This window comes from Cucurbita moschata, unplaced genomic scaffold (assembly GCF_002738365.1).
Source record: "Cucurbita moschata cultivar Rifu unplaced genomic scaffold, Cmos_1.0 Cmo_Scf00083, whole genome shotgun sequence".
In the NCBI taxonomy this organism is placed as follows: domain Eukaryota; kingdom Viridiplantae; phylum Streptophyta; class Magnoliopsida; order Cucurbitales; family Cucurbitaceae; genus Cucurbita; species Cucurbita moschata.
In genome coordinates this window covers 23,350-33,824 of record NW_019268599.1, presented here as the reverse complement: position 1 = coordinate 33,824, position 10,475 = coordinate 23,350, and the positions used below count along the sequence as shown (strand labels likewise).

General features: G+C 34.8%; 2 protein-coding genes and 1 long non-coding RNA gene across 5 annotated transcripts; 2 read left to right on the top strand and 1 right to left on the bottom strand.

Annotated features, from left to right (window-relative positions):
• Window positions 1-386: 386 nt before the first annotated feature.
• LOC111438871 lies at window positions 387-1,025 on the top strand. The gene is made up of 2 exons (XR_002709725.1): window positions 387-524; window positions 763-1,025. It is a non-coding gene; the product is annotated as an uncharacterized LOC111438871 (long non-coding RNA).
• A 1,539-nt stretch (window positions 1,026-2,564) lies between these two features.
• Window positions 2,565-3,150, top strand: LOC111438870 (molybdopterin synthase sulfur carrier subunit). The gene has a single exon (XM_023076693.1). The coding sequence runs from the start codon at window positions 2,620-2,622 to the stop codon at window positions 2,926-2,928; it is 309 nt and encodes a 102-aa protein (XP_022932461.1). The 5' UTR covers window positions 2,565-2,619; the 3' UTR covers window positions 2,929-3,150.
• Window positions 3,151-6,116: 2,966 nt separating this feature from the next.
• On the bottom strand, window positions 6,117-8,818 carry LOC111438869. Of its 3 annotated transcripts, XM_023076692.1 has the most exons (4): window positions 8,494-8,818; window positions 7,810-8,381; window positions 7,491-7,770; window positions 6,117-6,522 (listed from the first exon to the last, which is right to left on the bottom strand). In XM_023076692.1, the coding sequence occupies exons 2-4, from the start codon at window positions 8,343-8,345 to the stop codon at window positions 6,391-6,393; spliced, it is 948 nt and encodes a 315-aa protein (XP_022932460.1). In that variant the 5' UTR covers window positions 8,346-8,381; window positions 8,494-8,818; the 3' UTR covers window positions 6,117-6,390. The 3 variants fall into 3 exon arrangements, with proteins under 3 accessions (XP_022932460.1, XP_022932457.1, XP_022932459.1); XM_023076689.1 differs by having other exon boundaries at window positions 7,491-8,381; XM_023076691.1 differs by having other exon boundaries at window positions 7,491-8,381; window positions 8,498-8,818.
• Between the last annotated feature and the right edge of the window lie 1,657 nt (window positions 8,819-10,475).

Sequence of the window (10,475 nt, the reverse complement as noted above, 5' to 3'; positions counted from 1 at the left end):
GTTTTTACATATATTTAGGTAACAACTAGAAGCTAGTCGAGGACATGAACGAATATGGAGCAGGTGCCATAGAGAGCCAAACCTAGGATATGAGCGAATATGAAGCAGGTTTCTTGTCGTTTTGTCTCGATTTTATTTTGTACTTCGTCGGAAAAATAATCAATTTTCTCCTCTAAAAAATACAAAATTATTTTTAAACGGGTTTTTAGAATATAAATATTTGTAAAACATTTATATCTAAAAGAAAAAAAATATATTGAGAATGAATTTTTATTTTATTTTATTAAATTCCATAAAAATTAATTTAAATTGATATTAAAGACTCATTTTATGAATTTTAAAAAAAATAATATTAAAATGTAAGGCATGGTGGACAAAAGACAGACTAATATTGTATTCCGAATTAATCAATAATTAACAAAACAGTGAGTCAGACATATCCTTTCCTCTCAAAGCTCTTCTTTCGTCGCAAGCGTTGGCGATGCTCTCTTGATCTTCGGTCCCGTTTCCGCCGCAAGTTTCGTGTAAGTGTTTTTCGATTTTTGTAAATTTCGTCTTTCGATTGCAAATTTCTGGAATTTTCTTTCGATGTTTGATTCCGGTGTTCCTTGGCTTTAATTCTGATCGAGTTTCTGATTAGGAAAAACACCAAAAATAGGGGTTGAACTCGTTCCTGGAACCTAATCTGCGGATCAGAATTCAAATATTATAGTTTCTGATTCTTTGGCTGTTGAATTGAGTTGTTGAACGATTTCGTTTCAGTTTTGCACTATAGGCTATGAGGTTGAATTGGTACTAAACAAGATTAATCGGTAGGACTGCTATGTTAATCGAAATTTCACATTACTTTCTGGAGAAAGAAGAATCCTTAGCGAGTAGCATCGGTGAGAGAGTATTTATGGACATGCATGTTGACTATTACGAATGAAATCTGTATCATCTGGTAAACACTAAAGATGACTTTTCGGAACCTTGTAAATGTCATGTTCGTTTAATTAAACACATTTTCATTGTTGGTTTCTGAATCCTTGGTTGGAGCCTGGATATAGCTGACGTTTGAAGTGTTTATTTGTCACTTTGAATTTTGGATGCGTTTTTCATTCCAAATCCATTGTCCAAACCAAACTTCTTCTGTCTCTCTATCCCTTTCTAACTATATATTTTACCAAAAGTTTCAAGAAATCTATCCCAAAATTTCATAAGATATTATCCAGTTCTCAAGCAGCAGACCTACACTACACTCATACGGAAGAATATTGGACAAGTTGCATGTTAATTCTCCATAAATTGGCAGACGAGATTCCGAGGGATTTTTAGCCTTCCGGTGAAATAGAGCACAAGGGATCTGGTTGAGCATCCAAAATGAGCAAATAGAGATTTCCCAGAAAATGCAGTAAAAATTTGAGAGTCCACCTATAAAGATCATTATTTATTCCATGATCATTTGAAAAAAAGAAAAAGAAAAAGGTGCAGAGTCCTTTTCTAACAAAAAATACATGAATGAAGTTGTTGGGACACAAAATATAGCAGCAAATGGATTTCTAATGAATTTTGAAGGCGCCTTTAGCCACAATAGTCGTCCCACCCGTGGACTCATAGCCATACTTCTTCTTAATGATCCTATGCCATAACGCATTTGAATTTGAAGGAAATCACCAAAGCTTAGCAACCAAGAGAGAAAAATCCTTACTGGAAAAAATTTACCCTACCCAAGCACCTTTGCTACACCACTTAGAAACAACCTCCTACCCAACAGATGAGATTATCCATACTTCTCATCATTTTCCTACCAAAAACTCCTCATCACCCTTACTAAAATGGAGCATACTAAAGAGGGAATCCTAAACAAGAATAGATAAATAGTTAGGGATTCGGTAACAACCTATTGGTTTAATTTTATTAACCTCCTGTTCTTAGAGAAACAACTTTCTTCTAAAAAGAGGAATTTTTTCTATTTCTTCTACGAGTGGGTCCAAAAAGAGTAGGCTGAGGAAAGGATTATGTCCCAACCAAAAGAAGTTATAGTAATGTTGTAAGTTTCCAAGGAACTTCACAAGCAGCGAAGTGAGTTCGCCTCTTAAGTTTTATCTGGATCAAGATAAAGACCAGCAACAAATTATTCCTCCTCCCTACATGATACTAATAACAATATGGTCTCGAGAACTTCTGTTAAAGTTCAGAAATGAATTCTCCCGACTGGAACCAAAATATAATGGTATCATCATCAAATTACAAATGAGTAAGATGGTAACTTTCTAGGAAGCTCCTATTTATGCATCTGGTAAACTGTAGTCCACTGAAAAGGTGACCTGGATCTGATGAGCAAAATCTTACCACTACCTTTGCCATCGATCATGATTGATATTGGTAATGCTATGAAGGAGGAATCCATACTCCTACCAACATCCATTGCAATAATTTCATTCACAGTGAACTGCATATTTTGATTTGGATCACATTTTCCCATTATCGACCAATTGGCTCACATGCTTTAACATATCTTTCTCGGTCCATTGTGTGTCGTTGGAGTAAATAATCATCATTGCATGATATGGCTTCTACAGTTAAACCGTTCACACTGGTGAATTCATCACGTGGGTATTGTCCAAAGAGGAAGACATGAAGGGACAAGAAGATAGACTTGAAACTTCAGACAGTTCTGGGGAAAAGGTGGAGCATCTGGTTCAAATCAAGGCCTTGTTTTTTGCTAGAGCTCGAGATCTTACGGGCCTAAACGACGTGATATTGGATGTCCCTTCAGGCAGTACTGCCAAGGATTGTTTGAACAAGATTGTAGGAAAATTTCCAAGGCTAGAAGAGATCATTGGATGTGTGGTTCTTGCTCTGAATGAGGATTATACAACTGAGTCAACAATCGTTAAAGATAAAGATGAGTTGGCAATTATCCCTCCCATAAGTGGTGGCTAACGTTTCTTCTGTTGCCACCAAAGATATTTCCCCTTGTTTCTTTTTGGTGCCTTCTCAAATGTGGGACTTAATAAGAGCTCAAACATTTCTTTTGGTTTAAAACATCTATTGTAAATTAAACGTTCCCTTTCCTTCTGAACCTTGGTAAGTAAAAAAAATATTCCCATAGGAATTTAGAACAATATTGAGAAAGCTAAAATTTTAATTGAGTTAAATATGTACTTTCTGTACCAATGTTTTAACTCTTTTTCATTGTCATCATTATTAAGAGTATTAACTAAATCGAAATTGCACACGTTCAAGGCTGAAAATGGATTAAGAGTTCAGAATTGGTTGAGACTTTTATGCATGAAAGATCGAATGAAACTAACTATTAGAAGATCATGGACAGTAAAGTTGAAAAGTAACATGTGCATCAAAGATAAAGCTATATGAATGGTGTAAAGATAAAGTTGTATATGTTTAGGCCTAAAATAAAATTGACAAAATGAATTTCACCCATATGCATCAAAGATAAAGCTATATTTAGGCCTAAGATAAAGTTGTATATATTTAGGCCTAATGGACTCTATGTTTGTACATTCTTTTAAATATTTGACAAATCAAACTATACAATTTGGGTAGATAGAAAGAAATGCTAAAAAAATATTTATTTATTTATTTATTTCTTTTTATTTAATTGTATTTTTTAAGCATTTGAAAAGTCATTTTAAATATTTGTGAATGTGAGCACGAAAGAGATAAGCAACGTCTGTGAAATATTTTAAAAAGAGTGATCATAAGAGAGGCAAGCAACGTTCTTGGAAGTGTTCCAAGTGAATGTGAGCACGAAAGAGACAAGCAACGTCTATGAAAGTATTTTAAAAAGAGTGATCATAAGAGAGGCAAGCAATATTCTTGGAAGTGTTCCAAGTGAATGTGAGCACGAAAGAGACAAGCAACGTTTGTGAAAGTATTTCAAAAAGAGTGAGTGATCATAAGAGAGGTAAGCAACGCTCTTGAAAGTGTTTCAAGTGAAGTGAGCATGAGAGAGACAAGTAAGACCCGTGAAAATGCTCTTAAAAGAGTCGAAGAGAATCAAGTAATGTTCGTGAAAGTGGTTCAAGAGAAGTAAGCACAAAAGAGACGAATTACACCTCTAGAAGTGCTTCAAAAATAGTGAACACGAGAGAGTGCTCTAAGAAAATAGTTGGTAGAGTTATGTATTCTCATGACTTTTAACTAATAGATATGCAAACAAAAGAATTTCATAGCCTAATCTACTCGAACATAGTTTGCGATTATTTATATTTTTGGTTTCACTTAAAAAAAACATATATAAGTAAGAAACATGTTTGATAATTCTTTCGTATTTTCAGTTCTTTTCGATATTAAATTATTAACAAAACAAAAGGCATACATAAAAATTAATTTTTTAATAAACAAATGTTAAGTTATAAGTTCAATTCACTTCCATTCTTGAACCCTTCAAGTGTTAAGTTTATGTATTCTAAAATTTTTAGTTTTAAGTAAGATGTTCTTAAACAATGTTCTAATGAAACTCTAAATTTTCGTCTAATAAATTTCTTACATTTTTTTTTAGAATTTATAAATCTATTAAATACATACGTGAAAGTTTAATATTAAATTAACACAAAACTCAATTTTATGTCTGACAAATAAGTAGAAACATTATTGAAATCGTTGTAACAACATATATTCACTGGGTTTCGTACTTGAAAAGGTAGTGAAACTTAATAGAAGATACTAATCCACCAAACTAGATGATAGGAACCGGGCACATAAAATAATTATTTGAGATACTCAAGCCACGTACAGTTATGTATTGACTTGAAACTTATGAAAGACATGAGACAATAAATAACTAGAAAAAATTTCTTCTAGATGCGTGTGTGTCTATATATATATATATATATATATATATATATACTCATACATATAAATTACTTAAAAGTTGTTGAAGTTTACAAAACAAATGCCTAAGAGTACCTTATACGATATAGCCAATAGCTAAAACAAGTTAAGACATAATACAATAATACAAAAGGAAGACTCGAGCCTAAATGGTCCTCTAGAGATATGCAACTCTGGAATGCTCCTACTCTCCACTAACACCTCATTTACCATCTAAAATACACAAAATAGCAAGAATGAGTATAAAAATATACTCACTGAGCTGCTTGCAAGCTCTATATTGAATACAACTTTAATCTAAAACTACATGTCTAGATTGTAGATTGTCGGGGTTAACCCTAAATCTGAGGGCGTACAAGCTCCGGTTTTGGATGTTTAACCCAAAAGTTCTTTAATATTCTATCCCTATCAAGGTCTTGAATAGTGCACCTAGGTTGATGCTATACATACTCACGGTTGAAATAGTTCTAAAGTCCAGAATTCTAAGAACCGACTAGAAAATGGAAAATTGCAAAAGTAACTCTAAAAGTCGATTTTATGTATGGTCCGCTTATAGATATTTTTCCAAATTAATGACTTTTAACTTTTCACATCTCTCCTAATCGTGCCTACATCCTATACAGAGTTGCCACAAAATGATCCAACGACTCTGATTGGCCACAGGTTAGATTGAATTGATTCTTGTTCCTATACATCAGAGGAAGATTGCCTCTGAGTTTGAATGTTACTTTTAATGTTTAGAGTTGAATTAAGGACAATTAGGTATTTATAACTCATCCAATGAGTTCTAAAATCGATTGCAATAGGTTTGAACATCATAGGTGAAGTTCTAACTGTTTACTTTTGTATGCATAAGAAGATCAAATTAGGCTTATAGTGTAAGTTTAGAGCTTACATTGGGAATATCAAACCTTGACTTTTTTGCATTTGGCATATTCGAGTAGTTTTCTTTTCCGCCAGCTTTTGACAGCATAAGTATATGCTTGCCTATAATTAATCCGAGGGAGTACATTACATATGCATAGACTATGAAGAGAAGTACTATGCATCATGATATTATTCGTGTACTTTTCTTTTCCATCAGCTTTTGACAGCATAAGTGTGTGCTTGCCCATAGTCAGCCCTAGAGAGTACATTAACGGGTTCATTTAGTGGATCCACGTGCATATGCATAGATTGTGTATAGAAAGTACTATGCATCCAACCCTACATGAAAATGAAAATAAAGCCCAAAGTACAAGTATGATTAGGCCCCAACAGTGGCATATTAGACGTGAAACTAGATCCCGATAATAGGACTACTTGCCGAGCTATGCATTCATCAATAGAAACACAAAATGGAATATCTCAAAGGGAAAGAAACAAAGAAAAAGAGAAGCCATTATCTGAATTCACTTTACAGACAGCTGATGCTGAAAGCATCTTGTATTGGTGCATAACATAGATAGAAACCTGTGGAATATTACATCTTTTAGATAAAGAGAGAGAGAGAGAGACAGAGAAACACCATCACTTTTACTTTATTCGCATCTCGTGTGGGAAGAATCCTCAACTCATGCTCATTGCAGGCCATGGATTTATCCCAGCACCAGGGAGAGCAGGTCGAACAACTGGGACATGCCTCACAATCGAAAAGGCTTCGTTAAGACGAGCAGCTCGACTCTTGAGTGGAGATCCCTTCTGCAGGTAATAATTAGTTCATAGTGTCAAAAAATATAATCCCAACTTTGAAACGATGCCGAAAATCGACATCCCAATAGAGTATTTGAAAAGGGGGAGGGGGGATTGCTGCCTATGTTGCAGAATATCAGCCACATAAGGCAAACTAGCTCCTGCCCAAGTTTCTCAAGGTGTCGTTTTCATCTAATTGAATGCTAAACTTGAATAAATGGGGAAGTTCCCGAAAGGTAAACCGAGCAATAAATGCCCTAACTATAAATGTCCAGAAGGAAAGTGTTCACAGCAAGCCAACTAACAGCAGCAGTATTAAACTTGGTTCACATTTGGGCACATCAATGAGAAGGAGCTGAACTGCCCCAGCACCGAGCCTATCGAGCCTACTGGCCTAAACAATCAAATCATCACTCACATAAGCTAACAACAAACTCAAGCTCGAGCCTGCTGACCTAAACAGCCGAATCACCACTCACATAAGCTAACAACAAACTCAAGCTCGAGCCTGCTGACCTAAACAGCCGAATCACTACTCACATAAGCTAACAACAAACTCAAGCTCAAACCTACTGACCTAAACAACCGAATCACCACTCACATAAGCTAACAACAAACTCAATCTCGAGCCTACTGACCTAAACAACCGGATCACCAATCACATAAGCTAACAACAAACTCAAGCTCGAGCCTACTGACCTAAACAACCGAATCACCTCTCACATAAGCTAACAACAAACTCGAGCCATGCCTATTAAACTTGATTCGTGTTTCACTACAAAGAAAAATACTGGATTTTCACTCAAATTGTTAATATACCAAGTAAAAGGACAACAAATATGCAGCACAATAAACCCAACAATCAACAACTTCCAGAATTTCTTCACAGTGAAGCAATTAGTTAATCTAAGACAAAAGTTCAGTATCAACAGTTCATCATCTAATTTGTTTGCTGTATAAATTCTTAGTGAATTTACCTTCTCATTCAGGATGACCTTCAGGTGCAAGCTCTGGCTCTTCCTCTTCAATTTGTAGAGCTTCCTCCCAAGAATAATGAATCCCATTACAGCAGCTGCTAATGAGAATGACCAGACAGGGCTTGCCTTAAACATGCAATACTTCAAGACATCAAATGGGACTTTCCACCAAACTACTTTCCTTTGGTCTCCAACCTCACTGCCAGATTCTGCACTCACTTTTGTTCCTTCAATTTGGAGATTCTTGTTCTCCTCCAAATGTTCTTTGCCTTCTTCTTCTTCCAACTTCCCAACTTTTAAGCCACTTTGATCTATATTCCCACCAGAATCAGACAAGAAATTGTTCAAATCCTTGCTTTGGGGTTGGATTTCTTCAGATTCTTCAAAAGCTAATCCAACATGTGATTCTAAACTCCCCAATTCTCGATTCCTACCGCTCATTTCCTCATCACCTAGAAGAAATTCTGCAATTCCAGACTCAGTTTTCAAATTGAATTCGCTAAATTTACGATCATCAGACCTATCACTACCAGAATCGGACCACAACTCTCCTGAAATTACCCGACTATGCCGATTCTCTGAACTCGGATCAATCCAACTAGGATTATCGGATTTAACCGAATCCTCCTTTTCGCTAAGATCGCGCTCAGGAATAGTTTTCGCTCGCCGTCCCTGATTATCAAGAGAGAAATAATCGGATTTGATCATGCTATCGGAATCGGACACATCCTCAGCTCCGCCGAAACGGGTCGGGTTCTCCCCGGAAAACTCAGCGGCAGTCAGGGGAGTTTCGGCGTTCGAATCATGGAGCAGCACCTCCCAATCCTGAAACTCAGCACCCACAGCTCCTTCCATAGCGGCCAATAATACAAAATTTCCTCAACCTACGAACTGAAAATGAAAAAGGGGAAAACTACAATAAACAAGTTGAATACAGAAACAAGCAGCCAAAACACAAAAAGGGCAAGAAATCAAACAAAAGTAGTAGAAAAAGGAATCCAACCCACTGAGAAAGAAAGAAAACCAACGACCCCCCCGAATCAAAATCTGACCCAAATTCGTTGAATCTTGGAATTCAACAACAGAGTATCAAAAACCAGAGGCGTAGAGGAGATTTATGTGGGCAATGGGGAGAGGTAAGAACAGGGGGTTTGAGGAGAATCAAAAGACGATGGAAGATGGGATTGAATACGGATGAACTCACTGTCGGCGTCTGAAGTAAAACCAGAACACTCCAATCCGCAAGAATCGGTTATTCAATAAATGTGTTTTGACACATCAAACATTCTTCTCATTTTCATTCTCACTCTTTGAAACTTCTCCTTCTCTTCAAAAATATTTTTTTAATTTTTTTAATTTCTATAATACCTTTAATTTTTTTAAAAATACATTTAAATATATAATTTCGTTATTTAAAAAATACTTCACTCTTCATTAATATTTATTAAATACATTCAAAAACACTTTTAAGCGTTTTTTTAATCTAAAAATACCGTTATAATTAATTATTTATAAACTTTTAAAGAGGATATTAATGCTCTTTTAAGATTTTTCTTTAAAAAAAGTTTGAAGATAATTAATGAAATATAAATATACCGTTTTTATCTTTTATAATATTAAAAGTAAGAATGGTTTAAAACTTTTTTTTATAAAAATTGAGAGTTTTGATATTAATTTTGATAAAAGAGTATTTTGTATCGGAGGTGCATATACTAACCTCCAATACATGAGATGGGGTACAATGTCGGCACACCCATATCGATCGATAATGTCCTTAAAAGACAAATTTCAAAGGAAGTCGCTCGAGATGCTCGTCTTGTAACACTTGCCCACACTATGACACACATATGTGCCACTGGTTAGCTCTCTCAAGCCATAGGGTCCAGGGGTGATAGAGAGCTAACATCATGTCTCCTCATATATTACATTTTGAGACATTTCTAATCTTTCTAGAGTAGACATGATTTTGACAAGCAGTCACTCGGTCTAATGGAGCGTCCATCAAGTGTCCGATTAACACCAAATTTGACGAGCTTTCATCTTTCATATAGACGGACTTAACTTTAGAACCGCGTACCAAAACTCAAATCGAAATCTTGACTTCTGTAGTTATGGGTCGGGGCCCTACCCCCCCCTCTCTAAGCTTAATATTATCAACCCCAATTAGTATGGGCCTAAATTAATTTATGTCCCCATTATTAATATTGTAATAAGAATTATTATTATTATTATTATTAATTGAGTTAAGCTGTGAGAGTGGTGATTCATGCCTTAACCAATTCAATAATGTTTCAATTTGCTTCTAGATATATTGTTGGTTTTTTTTTTTTAATTATTTTTGGCTTTAATTATATTTTAACTAAATTAATAAAAATATCCGTTTTAATAATACCTTTAAATTAAAAAAAAAATCTAAAAAATATAATAGATAATGTTTTTAAACTCCAGAAATTTTTTATTAATATTCTTCAATTTGTTACGAGTAATCTATCATAAAATGATGACTACCGGATCAATTCGAAATGAATGATTTGGAATAACTCACAGAGATTTTTAGAACAAGTATTAGCTTCATCCCAAACATCTTATATTGACAAAGATTGTTGTCGAGTATTTGATGCAGAGCTTTAAATAATGATAATGTATTATTCTAATATGAAGTTAAAAGAAGAGTATATGCTCTAATGTTGAAAATCATTTTAAAAATAAGATAAGGTATTAAAAATATTATGTAAGGCACTATCGTATCGAGATCAAGTATGTAAACTTTTATGTGGCTAATCAAACAAAATTGAGGGACTCTGGTGATTAATTTCGTGAGACGAAGAGCATGCAATCTACTCACCAAAAATTATTTTCAACAATCACTCCTCAATGACCATTAATGGTTGGTTAACTGATACACACAACATGTAACCCTTACTTCGAAAACAATTATCAACCATCACATCAAAGTGATCATCATTAGTTGGTCACCGAAAACAC